The sequence below is a fragment of the Chaetomium globosum genome, genomic scaffold (assembly GCF_000143365.1).
Source record: "Chaetomium globosum CBS 148.51 scaffold_7 genomic scaffold, whole genome shotgun sequence".
NCBI lineage: Eukaryota > Fungi > Ascomycota > Sordariomycetes > Sordariales > Chaetomiaceae > Chaetomium > Chaetomium globosum.
The window spans coordinates 3,054,942-3,081,409 of NT_165982.1; the positions used below are offsets into that span (position 1 = coordinate 3,054,942).

At 55.8% G+C, this 26,468-nt stretch overlaps 11 protein-coding genes across 11 annotated transcripts in view; 5 read left to right on the forward strand and 6 right to left on the reverse strand.

Moving 5' to 3' along the window:
• Positions 1-2,082: 2,082 nt before the first annotated feature.
• On the reverse strand, positions 2,083-2,750 carry CHGG_10545 (uncharacterized protein; the record flags this gene model as incomplete). The annotated part of the gene is made up of 2 exons (XM_001228471.1): positions 2,083-2,130; positions 2,220-2,750. 2 exons carry the CDS (start codon positions 2,748-2,750, stop codon positions 2,083-2,085), a joined length of 579 nt encoding a protein of 192 aa, XP_001228472.1.
• Positions 2,751-3,420: 670 nt separating this feature from the next.
• On the reverse strand, positions 3,421-4,928 carry CHGG_10546 (ADP/ATP carrier protein; the record flags this gene model as incomplete). The annotated part of the gene is made up of 5 exons (XM_001228472.1): positions 3,421-3,972; positions 4,022-4,267; positions 4,428-4,504; positions 4,624-4,645; positions 4,890-4,928. The coding sequence occupies 5 exons, from the start codon at positions 4,926-4,928 to the stop codon at positions 3,421-3,423; spliced, it is 936 nt and encodes a 311-aa protein (XP_001228473.1).
• A 1,507-nt stretch (positions 4,929-6,435) lies between these two features.
• CHGG_10547 (40S ribosomal protein S25) lies at positions 6,436-6,861 on the reverse strand (the record flags this gene model as incomplete). The annotated part of the gene is made up of 3 exons (XM_001228473.1): positions 6,436-6,461; positions 6,520-6,729; positions 6,804-6,861. 3 exons carry the CDS (start codon positions 6,859-6,861, stop codon positions 6,436-6,438), a joined length of 294 nt encoding a protein of 97 aa, XP_001228474.1.
• A 280-nt stretch (positions 6,862-7,141) lies between these two features.
• CHGG_10548 (40S ribosomal protein S5) lies at positions 7,142-8,040 on the forward strand (the record flags this gene model as incomplete). The annotated part of the gene is made up of 4 exons (XM_001228474.1): positions 7,142-7,232; positions 7,333-7,378; positions 7,484-7,667; positions 7,723-8,040. The coding sequence occupies 4 exons, from the start codon at positions 7,142-7,144 to the stop codon at positions 8,038-8,040; spliced, it is 639 nt and encodes a 212-aa protein (XP_001228475.1).
• A 381-nt stretch (positions 8,041-8,421) lies between these two features.
• CHGG_10549 (uncharacterized protein) lies at positions 8,422-9,285 on the reverse strand (the record flags this gene model as incomplete). Its single annotated transcript, XM_001228475.1, has 1 exon — positions 8,422-9,285. One exon carries the CDS (start codon positions 9,283-9,285, stop codon positions 8,422-8,424), a length of 864 nt encoding a protein of 287 aa, XP_001228476.1.
• Positions 9,286-9,827: 542 nt separating this feature from the next.
• On the forward strand, positions 9,828-10,753 carry CHGG_10550 (uncharacterized protein; the record flags this gene model as incomplete). Its single annotated transcript, XM_001228476.1, has 3 exons — positions 9,828-9,889; positions 9,941-10,632; positions 10,725-10,753. 3 exons carry the CDS (start codon positions 9,828-9,830, stop codon positions 10,751-10,753), a joined length of 783 nt encoding a protein of 260 aa, XP_001228477.1.
• Positions 10,754-11,577: 824 nt separating this feature from the next.
• On the reverse strand, positions 11,578-12,965 carry CHGG_10551 (uncharacterized protein; the record flags this gene model as incomplete). Its single annotated transcript, XM_001228477.1, has 6 exons — positions 11,578-11,861; positions 11,963-12,025; positions 12,177-12,250; positions 12,441-12,517; positions 12,582-12,749; positions 12,960-12,965. The coding sequence occupies 6 exons, from the start codon at positions 12,963-12,965 to the stop codon at positions 11,578-11,580; spliced, it is 672 nt and encodes a 223-aa protein (XP_001228478.1).
• Positions 12,966-15,598: 2,633 nt separating this feature from the next.
• CHGG_10552 (uncharacterized protein) lies at positions 15,599-17,123 on the reverse strand (the record flags this gene model as incomplete). The annotated part of the gene is made up of 2 exons (XM_001228478.1): positions 15,599-16,580; positions 16,645-17,123. The coding sequence occupies 2 exons, from the start codon at positions 17,121-17,123 to the stop codon at positions 15,599-15,601; spliced, it is 1,461 nt and encodes a 486-aa protein (XP_001228479.1).
• A 397-nt stretch (positions 17,124-17,520) lies between these two features.
• CHGG_10553 (uncharacterized protein) lies at positions 17,521-20,031 on the forward strand (the record flags this gene model as incomplete). The annotated part of the gene is made up of 1 exon (XM_001228479.1): positions 17,521-20,031. The coding sequence occupies one exon, from the start codon at positions 17,521-17,523 to the stop codon at positions 20,029-20,031; it is 2,511 nt and encodes an 836-aa protein (XP_001228480.1).
• A 1,503-nt stretch (positions 20,032-21,534) lies between these two features.
• On the forward strand, positions 21,535-24,616 carry CHGG_10554 (uncharacterized protein; the record flags this gene model as incomplete). The annotated part of the gene is made up of 4 exons (XM_001228480.1): positions 21,535-22,278; positions 22,331-22,461; positions 22,643-23,926; positions 23,986-24,616. 4 exons carry the CDS (start codon positions 21,535-21,537, stop codon positions 24,614-24,616), a joined length of 2,790 nt encoding a protein of 929 aa, XP_001228481.1.
• A 356-nt stretch (positions 24,617-24,972) lies between these two features.
• The window catches only part of CHGG_10555 (uncharacterized protein), a gene marked incomplete at both ends in the record, with an annotated part of 2,441 nt that continues 945 nt past the window's right edge, over positions 24,973-26,468 (forward strand). Inside the window, 2 exons of the mRNA XM_001228481.1 lie at positions 24,973-25,456; positions 25,517-26,355. Of these exons, the coding sequence (XP_001228482.1) occupies positions 24,973-25,456; positions 25,517-26,355 (1,323 nt within the window). The remainder of the gene's footprint in view (positions 25,457-25,516; positions 26,356-26,468) is intronic.

A 26,468-nucleotide genomic window follows, 5' to 3' on the forward strand; every position in this document is an offset into this window, starting at 1 on the left:
TCGGTTCCTAATCCCTCGAGACTCTTTCGGTGGTATCGAAGAGTAACCCAGATGCCACGCGCGCAAGAGCGGTGAGGGCAAGTGTTGTGTACTGCATTTTGATGATGTGGGATGTGTTTTCCCACACGTAAGGCGATAGTTCGGCTCGTCGAAAGAGTGACTGAAGGGATCAAAAGCGACTAGTTCTGTGAAACAATAGCAGGGCTAGCCTGTGGCGAAGATTATATAAGAAGGTGACGGGCACCGAAAAGAAGAGAAATGGACTAGAAAGGGAGGGGACCTCGACAGATGACTATGGACGGATGGATGGAGAGAAAAGAGAAGCCCGGGCTTGAAGATCAGGACACGGCATGAATTATAACAGTTTCCGGGCGGCCGTCGGGAGAGTGAAGGATCGTCCGATGGTGCAGCAAGGCCATGGCGGAAGGGTGTGGAGGCGCAAGGGGGTGCCGGTGCAGGGACCGGGGTCAGGTCTGAAGTTTTTGAAACATCGCGATGTTTTGCCCCCGACTTGGGCGTCGAGCGTACCAAGGAGGCGTGCAAGAGCGAATCACAGGAGACGGAGATGAAAAGAAGAAGAAACAATGCTCACGAAGCTCGCCTGTTAGGGCTGGATTTTACAAGGAGTTTCCGTTTGAGTCGGGGGTATCGTGAGGCAACCTAGGTGACGTTTGCTACGAACAGTTTGAAGGGACCCAGGCTGTCCGACATCTCCGGCTACCTCAACGTCCCAACCGGCAATCCTCCCCAATCAGTCCTGTGGCGAGCAGCCTCGTGCAGCCGCCCGAGTATCGTGATATTCGGAAAGGGTTTCTTCACTGCAAACCTAGGTGCTTAGCCATCATCGACTTGGTGGGCTGCACATTAGAGAATGAACTTTGCTTGAGCCTAGACGGAAACTGGGGTTGCCGGCCATGTTGGCGCCTTCTTGTCCGCTTAAAATACCAGTAAGCATCGGAGACCGTACTATCACTGGCCTAAAGGTGGTCGCGGCCACGGGTTGCGCGGACAGCCCCGCGTACAAAGTTCCCTTGGACTGATTCGAAGCTGGCGGATTGGTTGAACTTCACCGGACGAAGCTGGAGCCGAAAATAAGGTTGCGGTTGCAGGCTGCGCCGTTGTGGGGGCATGCTGGGGCTGGACCGTTAGGTGGAACACGACCCACAGGGGGTGACAGGGGTACTCCGGCTTCTGCCACAGCCTCTGACAATTGTCAAACGTCTTGGAGTTTCAAAGCCGTCACCGAGCGCTTCGCTTGCCCGCCGCCTTTCCCGACCACAAGAGTTTTTCTATTGAAGCCAGAGGACTCAAAATCGGAAAGCATCAAAACCAGAGCGATTTTTCGATCTTCAATGTTGGGAGACTAGGTACCCATTCGGTCCAGACAGAATTCAGCTACGCAAATCTAAACGAGAATAACCCCTGCTAGCACGGCTGAACGATGGCATGGGAGTGAGGAAGCCCTGGATAGGCGGGGTACTTGGAGTCTGTTTAACTACCTACGCTAGCCATTATCACACCGATGGACAAGTAGGGTAGTGGGGCTTGAGGAGACATTTTCGGCGCGTGGAACACGAGGGTAACCAACGGATATGGCTGGTATCCCCAGTCTGTTCGAGCACCGATGCCTGATGATGTCTTGCGCTTCGCGGTGGTATTCGGTTGAGCCCATCGTTAGAGGTTGTTTCCCAAATAAGGGGCGCCCTATGCTCTCCTGTGGTGCAGCAGGTCCGCTGCCGCTGGAAACACCACCACCCAGCTGCTCGGTACCGGTAGTTACACACTGTCCTGCTTTAGGCCTGTAGCGTGGTATTGGTCATGACTTGCCATGATGGTTGTCATTGATAATTTTTTGTCAAGGCGGGCCAAACCACGTCGATACTGGGGGGCATCCTCGGAGCATGCCTAACCACTGAGAGACAGGTCAATGGCTTGCGGTAGCCGCGGAGGGCGCATGGCGAGCCAAAGGCATCAAGTACGGATCTCTAACACCGCCTCCCATTTGCCGTCGATAGCGGTCGTAGCACAGGTGGTGGTGCGGTTGAAAGGTCCTTTGCGAAGTTGCGCGCTCCAGCTACCAGTTCACAAGTCCATCAACAACTGTGGCGCAATCTTCTCAAGATCCTCAACCTAAGTATCCATCAAGGTTAGCCCGGTGCCCACACCCTCGAAAAAAAAAGTCCATCCCCAAAACAACGAAAAAAAAGAGGGAAGCTCACCTCCAAAAACCCAGACGACCTCTCCACCGCCGCCCTCGCAATCGCTTCCCTCACAAAAATATCCATATACCTCGCCACGGCGGCATTCGCATCCCTAGTAATCCTCGTCCCCTCCCGCTCAAAGAAGGCATGCAGAATCCGCGTCAACAACTCCGGCGGGATCTTCTCCCGGCCCTCCTCCTCCTCATCATAATCACCACCCCCCTCGTCATCACCCCTACCCGGCACCCCAAACCCATCCACACCCCCATCCCAAGCCCGATCTCCCCCCTGCATCGGGACATCCCCGTCCTCTAAATCAACCACCCCAGGCTGCTCTTCCTCGTTGTCGTCGTCCTCCTCCTCCTGCTGTGGGCGCTTCCTTCCGCCTCGGGAAGTACCTCCAACCCTTCCTCTGGAAGCAGCGCGTCGAGGGACAGAACTGGCTGTTGCTGCCGCGCCTCGGCCGGTAGATGTGGATTTGTTGGCTGATGCACCACCTCTGCCGCGACCGCGGGATGCAGAGCCGCTGCCTGATGCGCGCGGTGGCATTTTTTATTTGGGTGACAGTGGCTTCAGGTGCAATACCGATTGTCAGCTGAAGCAATTCGTTTTGAGTTAGTTTAGTGTGTGCGGTTGAAAAGGAACTCAAATGAAGATATTGTCGATGCAATCGGTGTGATGTACTTTTACTCGGCAGTGTGGAAAACGGAATCGCGACGCGTGAATTAAACAAATTACGTAAGTCGTGTTGCAAACACGGCCTGCAAACACCAAAACACCTGATTATCATGACTTCCACTCTACTTTGGGAAGGATGCTTTTGGGATGGGAGCTGAAGTATTTCGTACCGCAAGGAAATTGCCGATCAATTGGCCAGAACTATGGGATCTATGAGGCGCATGCAACAGAAGGAAACACCCACGCGAAGCAACGGCGACCCCACGCAAGCAAGGAATAAACCGGGAATGGCTCAAGAGTATAAATTACAGCGGGTGACCGGCCCATCCGCGTCCCAGTAAACGCCAGACATGCCCAGTTTTTGTTCCCCGCATACCCAACGTCCAGAAGCATCTGCTGACTGCCACGATGGATCCCCGTCTCCCAGCGAAACGACCACGCCCCCCTACCCCTCCTCCCCTCGGTTTAGCCAGCTGCCGCAACCGCGATTATCCCCCGACGGCCTCCGTCATCGAAGATTTTGTACAGTGGGTGAGGCAGTTTACTTGAAAGCCTTGCCGAACATCAGGACCTGGAGCTGGTCGTAGATGGACAGCACACCAGCACCAGCAACACCACGGAGGATGTTGGCACCAGCGCCCTTGAAGAGAGACTTGACACCCTCCTTGGCAACGATCTGCTGGAAGGCATCGAACGAGCTCTTGTACTTGACGGCCTCACCCGAGGTCATCATCATGCGACGACGGACGGTATCAAGAGGGTACGAGGCGATACCGGCACCAGTGGTGACGCACCAGCCGAGCATGAACGAGGCGAAGAAGTTGTTGGCGAGCGAGCCGACGAGGACGACAGGCTTGATGGAGTCGTACATGCCGAAGTAGAGACCACGGTAGACGACGATACCGGCGACGGAGGGACCGAAGCCACGGTACAGACCGGCGATACCGTCGGTGGCCATGGTCTTGCGGTAGACGTCGATCAGGCCGTTGAACTGGCGGGCACCACCACCCTTGGCCGACTTGGCGTCGTTGGCAAGACGGGTACGCGCGTAGTCGAGCGAGTACACGAAAAGGAGCGAAGTGGCACCAGCGGCCTTCAAAAGGTCAGTCATAGGCCAGGGGCAAATGGGCGACAAAACTTACACCACCGGAGGCCAGGTTACCAGCCATCCACTTGGCATAGCCATCACGCTCCTTCTTGTAGCCGAACATGGCCTTGAACTTGTCACGGAAAGCGAAGTTCAGGGCCTGAGTCGGGAAGTAACGGATGACGTTGGCGGTGTTACCACGCCACAGGGCCATGAGGCCCTCATCGGCGGTGGTACGGCGGAAGCAGTCGACGATACCGTTGTAGCGGCGGTCGAGGCGGCCAGCCTTGATCATCTCATCCTAGGAGGATATCAGCAAAGTTCTTGGCTTGGAAATACTATAGGACCATGTTTGCACGTGACACCGAGAGTTGCGATCGGCATGCTTGTCACAAATTGCGGCTCAAGCGATCGGAAACTCACGAAGCCAGGCGGGTCCTGGGAAACACAGCAGGACGTACCTGGTTCTGGACAAGGAGCTTGATACGCTCAATGGGCGCAGCAGCAGTCTTCGAGACGGCGGCGGAGACACCACCCACTGTGGGTACAGGTCAGCAATGTGTTCCGAGTTGGTGCCAACTGCGGCGCAGGGATCCTCGGCAGCGTCTGTCATCGATGTGCAGCAAGCTTATACCGAGGTGGTGTTCGTTCACGTACTCAGGAAGTCGACCACGAAGGACTGTGAAAGGAGGGGTTAGCGGAATGTTCATTTTAGGGGTTGCCCGCTTAAAAACCAAGGCTCCAAAGCGATCGAGGTCTGTTTGTCCCGCACCCCACGCACACCCATCATCGCAGAAACCACCCGACCAAGGCATTGGCAATCATTTGTGGTTGCGATTGAGATTGCGGGGTGCCCCGAGGTAAACATCCCAGCGATTCGTAATGGAGCGAGCGATTTTCGATACAGAGATTCAACGACTTACCGGCATGCCCAGGATCTTGATATCCTCCTTTTTAGACATCTTGACGGTTTGTTCAAAGACAACTTTGAAGAAAAAAGAAGGGAGTGGAGAGGGGAGTCCAAGCTCTGCTGCGAGAGTCTAAGAAGATGGACGATGCAGGATGTCGCGCGAAAATAAATTCTGCGAACCGTCGGGTTTGGGGGGGGAGAGGGAAAAAAATTCGCAACGGCTCGGAAGGACCAGCTTTTGAGGTGCGATTCTTGCCGGCCCCTGGTCCCGCTGGCGCACGGGCCAAATAACACCGCCACGGGTGCGCGGCAACGACTGGGCAGCATGGTCTTTTTCCAGCCTTGCCAGTGGCGCTAAGGATTTGCAATGCCGGCAAAGCCCGATGGTCCCAGTCTTTCTTGCAATCTTGAAGCCGGGCGGCCGAATGGGAGTGCCCTTTGGCGAGCCACAACGGGTCTGGATCTCAAAAATTTCCCTCACATGCGGCAAACTGGACCAACACCACCAAGGTTGTCGGCTTGTGTGGTTGTATTACATTGGTTAGTCACCTCGTTCACCGTTGTTTTATTTTCAACGTTGATCTAGCCCATCGTTGCCCTCCCCCTATCCTTATCAAAGACCGAGTCGGGGCCATGTTCCCAGACATGCTGGGGGACTGGAAATGTTGCTGGCTTGAAAGGTTCCACGAGCCTAATAAAACCTCCGAGAAGTCTTCGCAGCCAATGGAACGGTGTCAATTGGGCCCCAGAGAAGTCTTTGATGCTGCCAGGGCCTGAAATAAAATATCCACAGGGCCGGTCCTTATCCGGGGGGATGAACGTGGTGCCTTGAAATTCAGAGCGTGCGGATGAGGGACTATTGAGACCAAGATATCCATGAACCCCTCACTTCACCATTGTGTGCGTTACTTTGGCTCCTACGACCTAATGGGGCCAAAGGTCGAGAAACATGCAGACCAGAAACAGACAGACGGAGGAAAACCCACTTTGTGTTGCTTTAATGTCAAACCCAACTAAGGTATGAATACCCGAGGGCTCTTCCACGTACGTTAGCCCGTTTGAGCGATTCGCGCATGCATGTCTGCCCGAACGAGACGAATCTAGTCAAGACGAGGTGTTGCATGAGCTCAGTCTTCTTGGCGAGGCGGAGACTCAGGGAACATGATAGTCAAAGCAAACATAACAGTCAAGCCAGGGAGCCAGAACAGCCCAAGTGTTTGACGGGTATCAATTCGCTACGCTGATGCGCCCGCCCATTCCCTGAAGGGGACACACTGAGCCGATATCCATGGCCCTCACAGTGTCATCTCGGCATGGTCGACTGATTGATCATACCCTAGCCCTGGTAGGGCGGAGCCGCGGCGTTGTTCGTATCTTGATGCAATTCCAGTCTCAGGATCTGGAGCACTTCCGATCCCTATGCTACACCGACCGAGCTGCAAAATGAATCCCAAGCCCAGAGACGTAGCCATGCCCGAATAACCGAAACCCCAAGCGAACCGCCGTTAACGAAGTCGCATTCCCGCTTGCCAGGTCCGTCGATATGATTTATGGGAGGTTTACTCGGCAGCGCCAACGGCACGAGCTGGGCATTCTTGTCAGTAATTGACCTTGGGCTATCACCTGAACTACGCGCAACGTACTGTAGATCTTCATCTTGCTGTGTCCCACGACCTGCTTGATCTGCCCCTTCTCCTCCAGGTCCTTGAGGCACCTCCGGGCGAGCGAGCCGTTGATCTTGAGCCTGTCGACGAGGGTGGCGATCGTCACGAGACGGTAGGACTGGACATCCTTGTAAAGCTTGTCTGAAGTGCTCTTATCGAGGATAACGGCGTGTTGAGCCTTGTCCTTGACTGTTCGCGGACGAATTAGCGGCTGTCGTCAGGTCCAATGCGTCGGAAATCCGCTGGCGCGAAAAATCGCTTACCCTTCCCCTTGGACCACTTCTTCTTCTGCTTCTTCGCACCAGCTGCTGCGGGAGCCATTTTGATGGATGTTCTGGTGGTTTGATGAAGGTTGGAGTCGGGAGTCGAATCAAAGAAGGCGGGGAGATTTTTCTGACAGAGGGCCGCTGGTAAAGCTTAGGTTAACCGAGCCCTAATTAAATGGGGCGTTCTGAGTGGCTGCGGACCCGCCCAGGCCACTTCGGCGGGGCCACCAAAAAATTCACGACCACACGCTTCAAGCCTTCTGTGTCGTCGTCCTCCACGCCAAACTTCCAATCCATCACCACCTTCAGCTTTTCAGCAGCCGACTACCGCAAACATGTCTGAAGGCGAAGTCGAAGTGGCCTCCTCCAGCTATGAGGTCCTCCCCAAGGAGGTCCTGGCCGAGGTTGGCAGCGTCAAGCTGTTCAGTATGTCCAACTCCCGCGCTCTGCAAATGCGACCGCAAATCGATGCACCGACGGCAAAAGCCATCTCCGAGACCCGAGGCTGACATTGTGTCAATTGCAGACCGTTGGAGCTATGAGGATGTTGAGATCCGGGATATCTCCCTGACGTAAGACAGCAACCTTCCAATTCCGCGACGAGATGGGCCGATATCGATTTGGGGCGGACTCTCGGGCGGGCTGCGTAACCGGAGGCTAATAACGTTTGCTTGTAGCGACTACATCCAGATCCGGTCTCCTGTCTACCTCCCTCACTCCGCCGGTCGCTATGCCGCCAAGCGGTTCCGCAAGGCCAACTGCCCCATCATTGAGCGCCTCACCAACTCTCTGATGATGCACGGCCGCAACAACGGCAAGAAGCTGATGGCCGTCCGCATCGTTGCGCACGCCTTCGAGATTGTGAGAAATGGGAACCTGGAATCCGGAGGAGGCACTCATTCTAACCGGTATCTAGATCCACCTCATGACCGACCAGAACCCCATCCAGATTGCCGTCGACGCCGTTGTCAACTGCGGTCCCCGCGAAGACAGCACCCGTATCGGCTCGGCTGGTACCGTCCGGAGACAGGCCGTCGATGTCTCGCCCCTGCGCCGTGTTAACCAGGCTATTGCCCTCCTTACAACTGGTGCTCGCGAGGCCTCTTTCCGCAACGTCAAGTCGATCGCCGAGTGCCTTGCCGAGGAGCTGATCAACGCTGCCAAGGGCAGCAGCAACTCGTACGCTATCAAGAAGAAGGACGAGTTGGAGCGTGTGGCCAAGAGCAACCGGTAAAGGGTTGTTTGGGCGGATGGCATATTGGACCGGGACGGGACGGATTTTACGGCTTTTTTTGCAGGGCTGCTTTTGCGCGTTACGGTCTGGTGGATGCATGGCATTCTTGTCACACAGGCACAAATAGGGCTCTCGCAAAAAAGGGAGCAAATGGTGATCTTCTGACAAGAAACGGCGTCTCTGGTGCGGTACTGTGCTATGCTCGTAACGTGGAGTTTTGGTTTCTATCCTCTTGTCCGTTTGGAATGTGAAAAAAAAAAAAAAAGAAAAGGAAAACAACATGTGTGGTATCGCGATCTAATGTCTATGAACGTGCCATCGAAATATGGCAATGCCCCGCGAAAGGTCAAACAATCCAACGCGGATCTCCTTCCACCGGCCTCAAAGCGCTTTCACCTCCGGCTCCGCGTCCACCCTCAAGAACATACCCACATGCGGAATCCCCTCCTCAAACCACCGACCCATGCCCTCGTCGACGCGGAACCCGCACTTTTCCCACACCTTGACGGCGTCCTCCTGCGCGTGGCAGCACAGCAGGCCGTTCCACCGCGGCGGCAGCGCGCCCGCCTGCCGCTCCATGCCCAGGTGCTCGAACCCCCGCGCCGCGGGGCTGGGGTCGAAGTACGTCCCGTGCGTCCGCATCCACTCGACGGCTGTCCGTACCAGCTGGCCCGCGATGCCCCGGCCCCGGAATTCTTTGATCACGGCCAGCCGGCCCAGCTTCACGTACGGCTCGATGCCGTCGTGGAAGGTCGTCGGCCGGTCGGGGGTGAAGGTGGGTTGCTGGGTGGGGGCTGTCGTGGTGGTGGTGGGCTCGGTTGGCTTGTCGTTGTCTTGTGCGGACTCGGACTCGGACCGAATCAGTTCGTTGTCGACGTAGACGCCGCCGTTGAGCGGGTGCGGCGGGTGGGGGAAGGGCACGAGGCGCACGGTGCCGATCGGCACGGACTGGGTCTCGCTCTGGCGGGGGCAGAGCACCTCGCCCGTGTCCGGGTCGGTCACGGCGGGCGCGACCGTCTTGTTGACGGATGCGTAGATGACCCAGTGCGCGCACCGCTGGTCGTCGGCGTCGAACTCGTTGGCCTGCGGGATCTGCTGCTCCTGCACGAAGACTTGCGTGCGCACTGTCATGGCGTCGAGGAAGGTGCGTGGGATGGAGGCCGCGTTCGGCTGCTCGTCGGGAGGCAGCCCGCGCTCCCAGTCGAGCGCCGTTGGCTCGAGGAGCGAGATGAACGGCGTTCCCATGCTGTTTTGTTTGGCTTGGCTTGCGCCTGTGTCGAGTTCGTGTATTAGAAAAATGGGATCAGAAATCGGTGAACGGGCAGCCTACGTGTTGTACGCACTGGTCAGGATAATTGGTGTTTGTGGTTGTCGTTGGGTGAGGTTTGAAAATGTTATTTGCACAGAAAGGAGGATCGCGCCACAGCGTATCCACCAGAGGCGAGCACATTCCCGGCTTGTTAAATTAAATGTTCCACGGGCGGGCAGAACACAACACTGCAACCTGAAAAGCTGCCCACAAACATGTCGCCGCCAGTCGTCAGTCCGTGTATCTATACCGGGTGAGGCCGGCCGGTCCGGCCATAACGTTTTGTCGATCGCGGGGTGTTCCGTGGCGAAGTGGACAGATCCGCGCCGAGGGGCTGCGGGGTATGAGCTGACATTTGCCGGCAGGGCCTCAGCGGGGTCAGGTACCCGGTTTCTGGGTGCAGCCTCTACACACCGATAGAGAAATCGAAATTGCTCGTTTTAGGCATATTGAGGTGCCTTTCATTTTACACCTGAAAATGCCTACCGTCGATAATGACATCGCAGGCAAGCTTGCCCTGGTCACGGGAGCTTCTGGAGGGTAAATCCAACCAGGATAGTACCAAAGTGCCATATCATTAACACCACACAGCATCGGAGCCGCTTGTGCCAAAGCGCTATATCTTCAAAGCGTCAATCTCGTCTTAACATACTCCACCAACCGAGACAAGATTATTGCACTCCAAGAAGAACTCCAGGGGCTTACCGTCCTCCCAAACGCGCTCAGTCCATCCATCTCCACGCACAGAGTTGATGTGGCATCAGCCGAAGAGATCCAGCGGCTCTTCGACGACATCCAACATCTGTACGGCAAAGGCCCGGATATTCTAATCTCCAACGCCGGCTATGGCAAGCGCATCCGAGATATCGCTGACATATCCATCGACGAGTTCGACTACACCCTCAACGTCAACCTGCGGCCGTCATTCATCCTCTCTAAGCTGAGCCTCCCGCACATGATCACCTACGGGTGGGGCCGCATCATCTTTGTATCGTCGCTGGCGGCACACGGGGGCGGCATCAACGGGTGCCACTATGCGGCCAGCAAGGCGGGGCTACATGGCCTAATGAAAAGTCTCGCGACGAAGCATGCGAAGGACGGCATCACGGTTAATGATGTGGCTCCTGCCATGATTGGGGAGACGGGACTCATCCCGGACGAGAAGGTCCTCGAGGGGACGGCGGGGGATGTGCGGAATATTCCTGTGGGGAGGTTGGGGACCCCGAAGGAGGTGGCAAATGTTGTGATGATGTTCTGCCAGACGGGGTATTTGACTGGGCAAAGTGTGTTGTTGAGCGGGGGGCTCAAATGAATTTTGATTCGAAGTATTTCATGTCGTGATGCCCCAATGCAACAATGTTTGTTTTGTATGTAGCTTTGATGTCGAGGAACTGGTGTACCTAGACGAGGCCAGCACCCCGTGAACAAACTGAAAGAGCCAAACTCCAAGCGCAGACATCGACGAAACGTTTGACTACAGCAACGGAATAAAAGCCATTTAGAAGCTAGAAAGCAACGATACTCCATGCGCTTTTTATTTATTTGATCCAGTTTTATTTAATCTTCTTGCTCAGCTTCCTTTAGTTACTTTGTTTTATTTTTCCTCTAAGTTTGGCTTGTGGCTCACACCGTGGAACCATGGTGAAAGCTGGAGCACTTACGTCATATTACCGCTTTGGGCCCGAGAATAGTGGCTCGACCAATGAGGCAATACGGACGTCCTTCTCGAGAGTCATTCGAAAACAACCTCTGCTGTGTAGGCCCTGTCTTGCCACTGCTAGATATTCTTTCTTTTGTCATTTCACTGATTCGACTGATTAGAAGGGCCCTAGCTCGGAGAAGTCGCCCATAGATACATCGATGGTTGGCTCATTCCCCGTCGCACCTCTTCCTCTTTCCACCATTTTCACCACGCACGCCATCAGTTAACCTCGACGCCACTCTTTTCCATCAAACAGCCGACGAAAGTTCCATGGGCTACATGTCTACCAACTCAACAATTACGAAGCATCAACGTTCAACAAACGTGCCCGGCAATCCGACACCACAATTCATTGAAACTACCAAATCCGTTTCAATCGAGACTCGCCGATCTACCCCCGCCCCCAACGAACAATCACTTTGCAAATACAAACACGATAGCTCGATAACTTCAGCCATCCTCCGATTGCCCCTTCACTACCGTGCCTCAGCACCATGGGAACTGAGCGCCGAAATGATGCATAATACTAGGGTGATTGTGGCCATATATTCCCCAGTGGCGATGCTCGCACCTCTCTCCACCTGCAACTTAGGCCACTCAACGGGCCCTCCATGAGGATACCAGCTTCCGAGCTTGCTTTCGCTGCGGCGGACGCCCAGATGTCCACCATCACGGAGCGCAGTCGCTCCTGGGAGTGCTCGTTTAGCGCAGCCCGCTGCCTACCATGGCCCATGTCTTTTCTTCTGCAGCCGGTGATGGGATGCAAGCCAATCTGTGGATTTGGCGGTTTCTGAGGCTGTTTTCGAGAACCTGTCAAAAACCAATAAAGCCCTCGTGCTGAAAAATCTCCCCGACGGCAGTATCAAATCATCATAGTACGCGGGTTTTGACATTGAGGATCCTCACCTTACTCAACGCCGATGATGAAAGACAACCGAGTCTTCGCTGCCCGATGATGTCGGCATGCCCTGAGGCTGTTTGTTCGGATTTGTTAGAAGCTAAGAGGCGTCAGCTAAAGGCTGACGCCGCAAGATTGTGTTGCAAGGTTCCCTCAGCTGCGTTATCACTCATCAAAGTATATACTCAGCTGTACTGGTTCGTTATCCTTGGGAATCCTCACCTTACTCAACGCCGATGATGAAAGGCAACCAAATCTTCGCCTGATGGTGTCGACCTGCCCTGAGGCTGCTTGTTCGAACCTGTCAAAAGCTAAAGAGACGTTAGCTAAAAGCTGACGCCACGCCGTGGTGTTGCAAGGTCCCCTCAACCGTAGTATCGATACATCATAGTATATACTCAGTTCGCTTTGGGGTTTTCATCGGGGATCCTCGCCTTTTCAACGCCAATGATGAAAGGCAACCGAGTCTTCGCCTGATGGTGTCGACATACCCTGAGGCAACATGTGGGTTTTGGGGGCATATGAAGCGATGGCCTTGTATCGAGGTTAGCAAAGTCGCCGAGGGTATCTGGGGGACAGAAAGAAGTTGTTAACCGAAGCTGACATTGTGGGCTTTATGTATCCCACCATACCTCAAGCTTCTTCATCGCCGAAGTTCCGAGGCTTTTTGGACACGACACCTCCCAACCATCCAGGGCCTCCACCTGAAACCTGCCCATGGCCGATGATGAATACGGCCAGCCGACGCGGGCAATCTCAAGACAACGTCGAGACCATTGGTTCATCAGAGTCGATGGCAGCTGAGGCCACAATGTATATGGATGAGCTGATGGCTTGTTGGAAAGGAGGCAAGGCGGGACTCAACACCTGTTTCGCACAGGCCAGCTGCTGATTGAAGGGGGCCAGGAACCCGGGTTTGTGCTAGGCACCACTCGGTTTTACTTTGGAGCCTCGGTGTCATTCAAGAGTTACGGGCAGAGTAAGGGAGCCTGGGGGTGTGTGTGACTTACAAACATGTTGGAGTTTCTGGGGTTGGTTGGGAGGACGAGGCCTCGAGGGCGGGTGTGAAACTTGGTTGGTGGTGCATCATGGACGACTTGGGGATTCGGTGAGTCCATGGGACATGGTGAGTGAGCCCGGGACGTCGTTCGGTTTAGGAGCGTCCGGCAAGGCAGGATGTCCTGATAATAATGGAGATCAAGCGGACGAAAAGAGGCGGTTGATGGTATGGACGATGAGTGGAAAGCAATTAAAGGAGTTGGAGGTTGATGGGAACCAAATGTTGGGTTTTAAATCCCACCCAAACGCCCCTGGGCTTGCCTCTGGAAGAATAACGTGGTTCTAACAGGGAGCGAACGAGCAAAGTTAGTTTGGAAAGGGAATTTCAAAGTCTAGCAGGCATGGCTTTGCGTGGGAGAGTGGTTGCCCCGAGTTTACATACGCTGCGAAGGCGGGCAGGTGTGAGCCTCTCTGGAGGTATCGGGGTGAAAGAGACCCCTAGGCCGTTTGAAATCCAATGATTGGAATACCTAGTCAGGGGATGCTCTTGCTTCACGTATATATGCCATGATCAGTGAGTGAGATGCAAGCGTGAACCGAGGCCCCAGATATGTCCGGCCAAGGAAGAAGGGAGGCCGTAAGCTTTCCCCTTCTATGACCAAAGGATTGAGCAAGTGCGGTCCTTGTCGGTTTCCACGGCAAGCGGATACGGGATAGCCCGTTCTAGCTTGCAAAGGTTGATTTTAATGCACCAGCGGGTAGGTGTTATCATGGCATCCCTCGTAAGCTATCTGCGCGGGACGGAGATATTCGGGGCGTAAGAGCCAGGTGCGTCGATAGGATTGGCATGTGCAACAATGGTCAGAAAAGGGCTTGCTTCTCGAGTGAAAGGGTAGCCAGAAATCAAATGCGTGGGACATTAACTTCCTCCTCTTACGGCCTTTGCTAGGTCCATTGTAGGGGGCGGCGGTGACGGAACCCCTTTTCCACGTGGTAGGGCTGAGACACCGGCGGCGTATCTAGATGTAGGTTGTCGAACGTCTCCAACTTATCCTGGCTGTTGCTGCGAGACGAAAAGGCCGAGACAGCAATGAGCACATGTTATGGGCAAAATATGACCTGAACCACCGTTTTCTTGGAGATAGACACTTTGTTTCGAACATGAGGTATATATCTCCGACTGTATTAGGGTTCAGCCCGAGATCAACAACCGCTCGACCATTCTACATGTCAAAGCCCCCTTCTATGGATTTTTCCTATCTATGTAATCAATGAAGGTGAGGTGACTATGGTATTTTGAGTTTTATACGAGCATTCTCTATCCAAAAGATTCTATTGTTTAGGCATCCCCAAGACACAGTGTGATGTTGTTTCTCATATCACTCCGTACTTCCAGTCTGATATGACCTGCCGTCGGCGGACTCTAGATTGAAACGACCTTTTCGTCCGTTAGTGTCAATGTAGGGAGTGAAGTGAGCATAAGGACAAATTTCTGGTCCATAATCATCGGAATAATTCAGGAGACGGAATTAGGATGTGGTTTCTTTCTCTTTCCGCTGTTTCACACCACCATCACTTCTCTATTCTGATTCGCCCTTGCTTCTATTTTTCTAGTCGCTGCTTAGTCAAGAGATGGTGAGCATCACCAATCTGGCCGCAATCAATATTCATTGACCTGTGTTGCGATCGAAACGCCTCTAAGTTTCATGTCGTAAGTGCTTCTTTCCAAGGGACTTGATACTATTCTCTATACGTCCGTTTCACTCCTCTTCTTATTCTTGGTGCCTCTGCCAGTTCTCGCCCATGTGCAATGTGCAGACCGGCAAGCTTCTTCACATAGACGTTTACCTGCTCGCTCATTGTCGCCGTGTGCCTTTCCTCCGATACTAGTTCACCCGTGTGTCGGCAAGACGTTGAAGACGTATGTTTTCCGCCTCAGGGGGTTAAGTCTCAAAATAATTGCGTGGGGTTCAAAAGACAGGGCAAAAGCCTCGCTGGCGTCCGCCAATATTCGTATGAACTCAATAAGAAAGTGTTGGTAGGTGTGGGTATTGTTGTAGTACGTTACCCAGCCTCGGTGGTGGGAATACAACTTGGAAGGATGTTTATTACCTAGATAGGTAATGTAAGCTAGTAGGCAGCTCATTGAAACCGGTGGGGGTAGTCATCGCAGAAGCTCGGGTCGGTTGATGAGACTGTTGATGGGTAAGATCTTGACGATGTCAAGGACAGGTAGACCGGTGTATTTGCGCTCAGGGGCTCAACTATGGCTATCGGCAGGGAATGAAGCGCAGTGGCCGTAGGTATGCAGGAAGGAGTGGCATATAACCCGCGGGGCTGTGTTTACTTCCTAACAGATCCCACTAAGCTCTCGTGGCTCAGTGGTTTGGCTGCGAGTTAATTGCCCCTGCGAACAATAAGATCCCGTTTGTGATGATTAACTATAGCAGCTCTTTTTGTTCGATTCCAGTTGATAACTAGCATTTTCTTTGCTTTTTTTTGTGTTGGTCTGATCTCAAGCTTTGACGTTATGACTGGAGATACACCGCAACGTTTTGTGACGTCTTGAGATAGCATTATTAGCACCCACGCTATTGACACAACAGCTGGTGACTGTGGCCGCCTCGATCCTCATACCCGTAGGCGTCATTCACCCAGCATCCTTCCCGTCGACCTTCCTCTCCTTCCTCGGCCAGTCCGGACAGATATCGATGCGATCTCTCGGAAACCACAACTCCAGCGCCAGAAAGATCAAATAATCCACAATCACACACAAGCAAAACAGCTTCCCCGCCCAGGTGCCGCACCCATAGTATCTCTTCAGCCGGTCGATGAGCGCAAAACTCTGCACGCCAGACCGGCCCCTCGTGGCACTCCAGCTGCCGGCGCCATTAGCGGCATCGTACCCGTAGAACTCGGCCTCGCTGATGGCGCCCGAGATGCCGTTGTAAACGCGCTCGGCGCGCATGGCGACGTTGGTCCACGAGTACATGCTCTTGACCTGCTCGTGGAAGAGCTCGGTGCGGACCTTGTTGGCGCGCAGGGCGGCGATGGCCTTGCCCGTGGCCGTCACGAGGTCGTCCTCTTCGGGCTTCGCGAAAACGGTCATGTGCGAGGGTAGCACCTCGGGAATGCCGCCGACCTGGGTGCACACGACGTACAGCCCGCAGCTGGCGGCCTCGACGATGACGGTACCAAAGGCCTCTGTTAAGGATGGGTGCAGGTAGATGTGGCCCCGCACCATGACGTCGCGGACTTCTTCGTGGCGGATGGGGCCGAGCATCTCAACGCGGTCTTGTAGCACGTTTTGTTCGATCATTTGTTCAAGGTCGATAGCTTTGGGCCCGTCGCCGGCGATGATGAAGCGTGTGTGCGGGTGGTTGTGGAGGATCCGTGGGATGGCGGCGGTGAGGAGATCGGTGCCCTTGTTATAGAAGAGCCGTGAGATAACTACGATGGTGATCATGTCATGCGGACCAAGGGGACGCGCGGGAGGTGGGTGGTGAGGGGCGAAAGAGCGTGGCGAGGGCTCGGTGTAGTCCAAGGGCCTGAAGTTTTCTGCTACCACGGCGTTCGGGATGACGGAGACCATGAGCGGGTCAAGAGAGGCGCGGAGGACGGTATTTTCTTTGCTAAGGGAGATTGTTAGAGAGGTCGGGGTAGGTTGGCTGGTTGGAGGTGAAAGGGAACACTCACCATGTGTGGCTCACACAAATGACATGGTCCACGTCGCTGAGACTGAACTTCAGAAGTTTGTTGGCGAAAATGCTCGCGGCATCGGCGAATCCAAAGAGCGAATGATCTGTATAAACTGTCCTGAGGCCCATGGTTCTGGCGTGGAGGATGGCCTCGTGGCATAAGCTGCTCAGGGAGGCATGGCCGTGCACAATATCGATGCGTTCTCGGAGTATGATGTTGCGGAATATGGGGAAGAATGAGAATACTGTCGGGAAACTGGCGGACCGGTAGAGCACAAAAAATGGTACATGATAGACCTTGAGGCCGTTTGTAAGATAGCGTACACCGGTACGGCCTTTGTAAGCGTGGGTAATGATGATGACTTTGTGGCCCCGGTCGCGCAGTTTTGATGACAGCTGGTAGATGTGGCTCTCGACACCGCCGGGCTGTGGAAAAAAGAAGTCGCTAACCATGGCGATATTGTACGTGGGCGCCATGGTCGCGGTATGGCCTAAGGATCATTTTCCCCCAAAGACGCAACCGGTTGATGATGAGGGTTGATAATGAGTGGGTGTTGGGGGAAACCCGAATCGCGATGTGAGATGTGAGATGAAGCGACTTTGGATGAATTGAGTTGTCCCTGACAGGGATGGATGGCCGAGACCGACAAGGGTTTGCCAGCCGAGCCAGCTTTCCCTCCACCGCCTGCCCGCTCTGGCTCAAGTCTGCCGCACCCCACGTCGAAATGCCCCACTCGCGCAGTTTGCCAAGCATGGATGCAGGAAGCTTGATTGCCAGAACTTTTTTTTGCCGGAGAGAGGGAGAGACTTCTGGACCCGGAGCTAACACAAGCATTGAGGAGAAGCATTTTCGACTTCCCTCACGATTTTCAGAATGTACAGCCGGTACATACCCCCTCAAAAAGAGAAGCCATTTGTTATTAGACCACAAACAACATCGGCTGCCTCCGACCGACCATACGCCAATCTCGGCCAGACATCGGCAGAACCGCTACAGCCCCTCGTGCAACCACAGCGCATTGTTTTTGATGATGACACCTTCCCGCCAATTGACCCCAGCAAGAGTAGCCGGAAATTAGACGAAGAGCTCACGAGCACGGTCGAGGAAAAGAACCCGAAAAAGTCAAAGTCTAAAAAGAGCAAGGATAATACCCAAGATGGCGCCGAGGGCGAGGAGAAGGAGTCCAAGTCGCGCAAGCGCAAGAGGGATGCAGCAGAAAAGGCGATAATTTCTGAAGGGGAGGTCTCAAAAGAGAAGGATGTGATGTTAGAATCGAACTCCGAGGCTGTCGGCACCGGCGAGACCGAGGGCGAGCCTGCAGTTACCGGGGAGGAACGGAAACCGAAACGGGAAAAGAAGAAAAAGAGGAAGCAAGAAGGCAATCCCGATGTTGATATGCTCGACGGCGACGAGGACCGTATTCGCAGGAGGCATAAGTCGGTTTTTGACAAGGTCCAAAAGGCGCTGCAGACCAAGGACGACGTACAGGATGTCAGCGAGGAGGAAGAGGCCGAACCCGAGGTGGAACATGGCCTCGAACCGCTCCCTCAGCCGGAGCCCGTCATCTTTGACGAGTCCAAGCTGACATACGAGACGCTGCCGCCATGGCTCGCCTCTCCAGTACGCGTAGGCCCTGACAAGACGCGGCCGTTTACAGAGTTGGGGATCTCCCCGGAATCATCCAAGATTCTCGAATCCAAGGGGTTTAAGGACGCTTTTGCTGTCCAGACCGCAGTACTCCCTCTCTTGCTACCCTCCCCCGATAGGCAGGGTGACGTAGTCGTTGCGGCCCCAACAGGATCCGGAAAGACGCTATCGTATGTGCTGCCTATGGTCCACGATATCAGCAAAGGCCGTGTTACCAGATTACGAGCACTCATTGTCCTGCCGACAAGAGACCTCGTCCAACAGGTGCAACTGGCCTTCGAAGCATGCACAGCCGCCTTTGCCATCAACGGGGGCAAGAGGGTCAAGATTGGTACGGCAATGGGCAACCGGGTATTCAAGGAGGAACAGTCCGTCATCATGAGCCAGGAGCAAAGATACGACCCCCAGGGATACGAGCAATATCTGCAAAAGCAAAACCGGCCCGTTAATTTGGAAGACTCGGAAGACGAAGACGGAGATGAAGACGATAACTTGGAACTCGAGCGCTCCCAGCCGCTCCCTTCCCATGTCATTGCCCACGAGTCCAAAGTCGATATTCTCATCTGCACCCCCGGTCGGCTGGTAGAGCATATCACCAAGACGTCCGGGTTCTCGCTCGACTACGTCCGCTGGCTAATCGTCGACGAGGCCGATAAACTGCTGGCGCAGGACTTTCAGCAGTGGCTGGATACGGTCACTGAAAAGTTGGGCATCGGTAAACCTGGTGCCCGCGACTTTCCCGGCTCCAACAAGAGTGGGGTCCAGAAAGTCATACTCAGTGCGACAATGACTCGGGACCTCAGTCTTTTGAACGGACTGAAGCTGTCTCGGCCGAAGCTTATTGTCGTCGAAGGAACCAAGGCTGGGGAGCAGAACCTACCAGCCCTTCTCAAGGAATACGCCATCAAGATCCGCGAACCGAGTCTTAAGCCGCTGTACCTGGTAGACCTACTGCAGAGCAAGCATATGACTGCCGTCAACCGGGATATTTCCGACGAAGTCGCGGTGGCATCCGAAACCAGCGATTCGGACTCCTCTGCATCAGAATCCGAGTCAGAGGCCGAATCCGACTCATCTTCCTCTTCGGATGACGACGAGAGTGGCGACAGCGACGACAGCAACGACAGCAACGACAGCGACGAGGGTGACGAACCCAAACCAAGAACAAAACAAGCCGCTCCCACCTCCACCTCCACCAAAAAGCCGACCCTCCCCACCACCGTCCTAATCTTCACTAAATCCAACGAAGCCGCTCTCCGCCTCTCCCGCCTGCTCGCCCTCCTCAGCCCGGATCTTGCCCCACTCCTCGGCACCCTGACCTCCTCGACCAAGACGTCGCGGCGCGCCCGCACGCTGCGCGCCTTCGCCCAGGGCAAGCTGCGCATCCTCGTCGCGTCGGACCTCGTCTCCCGGGGCATCGACCTGCTCAACCTCGAACACGTCATCAACTACGACCTGCCCATCAGCGAGACGTCGTACGTCCACCGCGTCGGGCGCACGGCGCGCGCGGGGAGGAAGGGCTGCGCGTGGACGCTGGTGGAGCATGCTGAGGCGAGGCGGTTCTGGAGGGATTTTGCGGGCGAGGGGAAGGGCGCCGTGACGAGTATTGGGAGGGAGGGGCCTGTGGAGAGGGCGAGGGTTGGGGAGGATGAGTTTGGCGAGGAGAGGGTGAAGGCGTATGAGGGGGCGTTGGAGAGGTTGAGGGAGGAGGCGGCTGCTGGGGACGGGAGGAGATAGTATGCAGTGGGTTGTGGGTGGTGGTGGCGTTGGGGGTAGAGATATAGAGTGGGATTATGGCGCTTAGAGGCTAGAAGAATACCAGCTTGTGGTTTCACCATTGTGGCTCTGTATTTTACCGCGGCCTATGTCTGATTGACCTTTCCGTCCCAAGTCCTCGCCGCTAACTGGTCGCACGGTCCCCCAACACAGTGTCATTGTGTTGGGCCTGGGGCATGCCTGGGGCATCTGCACGTGCCGTCCGTGCTATATGTATTAGGTCTGTGACGTGAGTTTTCAACGGGAATCATCGCACCAACGGTTGGCCAAATGGTAACAACCGGCGGTGGTTCTCGTCGGGCAGCGCTCAGGCGGAGTAAACTCTATACGGGTTTCGTAGCGGGACACCTCCCTTCGGGGGGCTGGCCCGTGAGCTTTTGGTTTTTTATTGGCCACGCTATTGTTGTTGTTTTTTTCTCGGCACTTCTTTTGGTGTTGTTTATTTGCTGCATTCCCGCTTGGATTTTGGCACCACTCAAATTGAAGAAGCTATTCACACAATTCGGTGATAGGCAAATAGTTTACTTGTATGAAAGAAATAAACGTTAATCCACCATACACTTGTTATTTTCGCGCTTGATCAATAACCACATAGGCAATTGCCAACAACTAGATGGCGTCAACCACATGGAAACTAATCCCTTCTCCCTCCATCCTTTTCTACACTACTTATGATATGGGTCAATCCCCGTTCTCCGGTGGTTCGGCCCCACATTGTGATGCCTTTTCGGCGCCGTGGACGGAGCTTACCCGTGCATCTCCGGACAATGCCCCGAAGTGGTCATTCTTGAGAATTAATCATAGATTGAGAAGTGGAACTTCACCCCACACAACCGGCAGCTCTGCGACTGAATTCCTCAGTGAAACCAACCTGTTCTACGTGATTCGATGCCAGTGTCGCCATCGCGGTTTGAAGAAGTGTCGTTATGCTAATGCCAAGCAGAGTCCCTTGGCAATTAGCTAATTGGTCCCTTCAAAGCCAATCCTGTCTCGGAGCGGCAGCAGCCATGGCCGACACCCCAGGCTTTTTGGTGCCTTGATTGGCCAAATCTCGGCCAAAGCTTGGCCATTCCATCAACCGGGCAGGGGTCCGATCATCTCACCAGTTGTCCTTTTGCAAAGAATAGCTACAGCTCGTGCTAGAAAAAGTGATGGAGACCACGTTGTGCCCGCGGCGCAACCACCACCCCTCAACGACTAGGTCAGCAATTGAGGCCGGATTCTGCTAGATGGCTGGTCATTCAGCCCTCACCGTCATCCGAGTTTTAGATTTTCCCTTTTCCCTAGTTTTTAGGTAATTGGAGCTGTTGCTGGTTGGGGAAGCAAATTATTGCCACAGTACTTGTACGCCACGCCGCCCGCACCGCACTCTCAAGGGCCGTTGTCCAACAGCAATAGCATCCTCGACAAACAGTCAACCAAAACCCGCGACTGCGCGCCTACCACCACCACCCCTCGCCCAAGATGGCGCATCTAACAAAACCAACCGCCTTCCGCTCCCCGCTCGCCACTCTCCTCGCCCTCCTTCTCTTCCTCACCCCACAAGTCCTCGCCGTATCCGCCGTCGTCGGCATCGACCTCGGCACCGAATACATCAAGGCCGCGCTCGTCAAGCCGGGCATCCCACTCGAGATTGTCCTGACCAAAGACTCGCGCCGCAAGGAAATCTCCGCCGTGACCTTCAAGCCCTCCGCTCACGGACCCAAAAAGGGCTCTTTCCCCGAACGCGCCTACGGCTCCGACGCCCTCGCTCTCGCGCCCCGCTTCCCCGGCGATGTCTACCCCAACCTCAAGGCCCTCCTGGGCCTGCCCGCCGAGAGCGCCGAGGTGAAGGAGTACGCCGCCCGGCACCCCGCCCTGCAGGTCGTGCGTCACAAGGTCAAGGGCACGGCGGCGTTTCAGAGTGCCGGCGCGTTCACCGCCGAGGAGGAGGCCTGGTTGGTGGAGGAGTTGTTGGCGATGGAGCTGCAGAGCATTCGTGGAAATGCGGAGGAGCTGGCGGGTCCGGGTAGCCCCGTGCGCTCGGCCGTGTTGACTGTGCCGACTTACTACACGGCTGAGGAGAAGCGCGCGGTGGAGCTGGCGGCCGAGTTGGCTGGGCTGAAGGTGCTGTCGCTGATTAGTGATGGTATGGCTGTGGGTCTGCACTACGCGACTAGCCGGCAGTTCCCCAACGTCAATGAGGGCGGGAAGCCTGAGCACCACATGGTTTTTGATATGGGTGCTGGGTCGACTAAGGCGACCTGTGTTGAAGTTCCAGAGCCGCAATGTTAAGGACGTGGGCAAGTTCAACAAGACGGTGCAGGAAGTGCAGGTGCTCGGGAGCGGCTGGGACAGGACCCTCGGTGGCGACGCCCTGAACTATCTGATCGTGGATGACATGATTGCGCAGTTTGCGGCTTCGCCCAAGGCTACGAAGGCCGGTGTCGAGGCAGATGCCGTCAGGGCTCACGGCCGCACCATTGCCAAGCTCACCAAGGAGGCCGAGCGCGTCAGGCATATCCTCAGTGCCAACCAGAACACCCAGGCCGGTTTCGAGGGTCTCTACGACGACGTAGATTTCAGGTACAAGATCACCCGCGCTGAGTTTGAGGAGATGGCCGCCGTACACGCCGAGCGCGTCGCCGTGGCCGTCCAGAACGCCCTTACCGCGGCTGTGCATCGAGTTGAAGGACCTCGACTCCGTCATCCTCCACGGCGGCGCCTCGCGCACCCCGTTCGTTCAAAAGGAGCTCGAGAAGGTGTTTGGTGCCAATAAGCTCCGCACCAACGTCAACTCGGACGAGGCTGCCGTGTTCGGTGCCGGCTTCCGCGGGGCCGAGCTCAGCCCCAGCTTCCGCGTCAAGGAGATCCGCCTTTCCGAGGGCGCCACCTACCCTGCCGGCATCAAGTGGAAGACGGACGAAGGCAAGGAGAAGCAGCAGCGTCTGTGGACCGCCACGTCGCACATCGGCGGGCCCGCCAAAGAGGTCACCTTCTCTAACCAGGAGGACTTCTCCGTCACCTTCTACCAGACGGTTCCCGCGCCCGCGTCAGATACTGGCTCGGTCGACGCTGAGACCAAGCTGCTTACCACCAAGAACCTGACCGCGTCGGTGGCTGAGCTTGTCGAGAAGCACAAGTGCGAAAAGGCCGACATCAAGCTGAAGATGGCCACCCGTCTGGCTGGCGAGAACGGCGAGGTGGACGTTACCAAGGTTACGGTGGAGTGTGAGACCGACGCCAAGGAGACTTTCGTCGATGGCGTGAAGAACCTGTTTGGTTTTGGCAAGAAGGAACAGCAGCCGCTCAAGGACGGCGAGTCATCTGAGGAGACCGAGGCTGAGACCTCATCTACCGCCGAGAACTCGACTACTTCTACCTCTACAAGCACCGCCTCGGAAGCTTCTGCCTCCGAGTCTGCCGATGCCAAGCCTGCCATCGCCAAGAAGGAACTCGTCGTCATCCCCGTCCAGTTCACTCTGGAGAAGGCCGGTGTGCCCCAGCTGTCCAAGGCTGACACCATCGCCCTCAAGGACCGCCTCAAGGCCTTTGAGGCTTCCGATCGCGCACGGAGACAGCGCGAGGAGGCGCTGAACCAGCTTGAGGCCTACACTTACTCTGTGCGGGATATCCTTGGAAGGGAGGACTTCATCAGCCACTCGACCGCCGAGGAACGCGCCACCCTAGAGACCAAGAACAACGACGCGAGCGACTGGCTCTACGGCGACGGCGCCGACGCCACCAAGGAGGAGCTCAAGTCCAAGCTCAAGGAGCTGCAGGCCATCGTGGTCCCCGTCCAGAAGCGCATCGACGAGACCGCCAAGCGCCCCGAGGTCCTTAAGGGACTCCAGGATGCGCTCAAGGCCACCAGCGAGTTCATCGCCGACATCAAGAGCAAGGTTGCCGAGCACGAAGCTTACCTGGGCCTCTAAGTCTGCTTCTGCCGACAGCGCCACCGACTCCACCACTGGCCGCTCCCTCCGCCCCGTCTGGCGACTTTGACGGCCTCGAAGACGAGGAAACCACGGCCACCACCACGGCGACCGCCATGGAGGACGTCCTCAAGGAGCGCGGGCCAGTGCCCCCGCTGTACACGCTTGAGGACCTCAAGGCCAGCGAGGACCTGTACACGTCCATCTCGGCCTGGCTCGAGGAGAAGATCCCCGCGCAGGAGAAACTGGGCGCCACCGACGACCCGGTGCTGCTGGTCAAGGACCTGACGGACCGGCGCGACAAGCTGGACAAGGCGGGGATGGAGCTGGCCATGAAGGGCGTGCGCAACTTTGAAAAGCGCAAGACGGGCGACGACAAGAAGGCCAAGAAGGAGAAGAAGGACAAGAAGAAGGCCAAGTCCACCGCCGCCAAGCCCGCCAAGCCCGCCCAGACGCTGAAGGTCGGCGAGGATGGCCAGATGCCCTCGCAGGAGGAGCTCGAGGAGATGCTGAAGGAGTTTATGAAGGAAAATGGCGATGCTGAGGGGCAGCAGAAGCAGGAGCAGGGGACGGAGCAGGAGGCCGAGAAGCAGACCGAGGAGAAGAAGGAGGAGGGGCATGATGAGCTGTAGGGAATAGTTGATACAGAGACTACCTAGATTTGGGGAGTGCATTGGCATGGAGTTTTGGGGCGGGATTGTAGACACATTGATCTTTGTAAAGATATGCCTGTCAAGACGTTTTTTTGCGTGGTTCCATTGTGGGTGGTGGTTGAGTGCCGGGGTATTTCATCGTTGCCCTTGTGGTCTGAAACCCGCCGTGTTTGGGCTGACAAGGCTCACTCACCATTGCACAGCCGAGGTGCTCAACTGCAGCCTTGTCGGTACCTAATGTCCCGAAACCCAACTCCATCTCTTTTTGAACAACGGACTTTCTTGCCAGCTCCATTTGCTATCACCTGTCATGCCCAGTTCGTCGCGACATCGCCATGTCATCCAACCCAGCGCCTAAGCCCACCCCTGAGCTGTGCGGACGGTGCAGCGTCCTGTTTTCTGTCCAGGGGCTCAGCGAGATTTACACTACCTCTCAAGGCCGGTTCAGGCATTCCCAACTCGAAACCTTCGAGGACCGCGTCGACTGCCGCTTCTGCCGCTTTCTCTGGGAAGAGGACCTGATCGGGGCCAACACGCAACCACTCGCTTTCCGCCGTCTGCGCGATCTGGTCTATCCCCCGCAAAGCGCCGCAAGAATACATAATGCCAAAAGCTTCCCGGGATCGTGGGTTGTGATCCGCTGCGAGAAGTCCGTGGCTGTCCAGGGACAGGTCGACTACCTCCCGCTCCCTTCCTCGCTGGCGACGACGAGTGAGAACTTGTCTGCTAGCGCTTTGAGCCTCATGTGCGTGAGGATAGAGAATTCCAAGGGTCGCATGCTGTGGGAGTTCCCCTTCTTTTATGTCACGGCAGCTCAGGGTACGTTAGTTGGTTAGGTGCGGTTACTTTGGGGAACTGTTGACGCTCATGATATCACAGATGATCCATGCGCTGCCCTGACACCTTTCAGGCCCCTGGATTGGAACGGGTTGAGTCCTAGGTCGGCGCCGTTATTAAAGGCTCTGCTAAACAGGTGTGAGACGGCCCATTCCCGCTGCGAGCCCCTTGTCCCCCAACCACTCCCAACCCGGCTGGTCCATGTCCCGAGGGACTACCCATCGTCTCAAAGCATCAGGCTTCATGTCACACCAAAAGGTGGCCAACAAGGGCAGTACATTGCCCTAAGCTATTGCTGGGGCGGACCGCAGAAGTTCAGCCTGAAGCACAGCAACCTCGACGAGCTCCAGCACCAGATGACACCCGTTTCTGGCCTGCCGCGGACTCTCCAGGATGCTATCGCCGTGACCTACCATCTCGGGTTCGAGTACCTGTGGATCGATGCCTTGTGTATCATCCAGGACAGCCCCTCAGACAAGCGCGACGAGATCAGCCAGATGCAGCACATCTACGCCAACGCGGCCGTCACCATCGTTGCGGCCACAGCCAGCTCCGTCGAGCAGGGCTTCCTAACCAGCCACGCCCAGTTCAGCAGCCGACACCGCTCCGTCTCGGTGCCGATGACACTGACCCCCACAACTGCAACCCCAACCCCTACCTCAACCACCACCACCCCCAACCCCAACACGAGCATAACAGCAGGCACCCTAACCCTCACACCCACCCACCACCCCTCAACAACCTCCTTCCCCATCAACCACCGCGGCTGGACCTACCAAGAAGCGCTGCTCTCCTCCCGCCTGCTGACCTTTGGCGACCTGGAGCCCTACCCTGCGCTGCCACACCAAGGAGGCCACGCTCGCGGCGCGGACGGCGGTCCGGTATGATCCGAGGGGGATCGAGCCGAGAAGGTTTGAGAGGGAGTTGAGGTCCTTTTCGGCGTCAGGGTCTGGGGGTTTTGGGTTCTTCTGGGGGGTGGGGGGGAGGTGGGGGT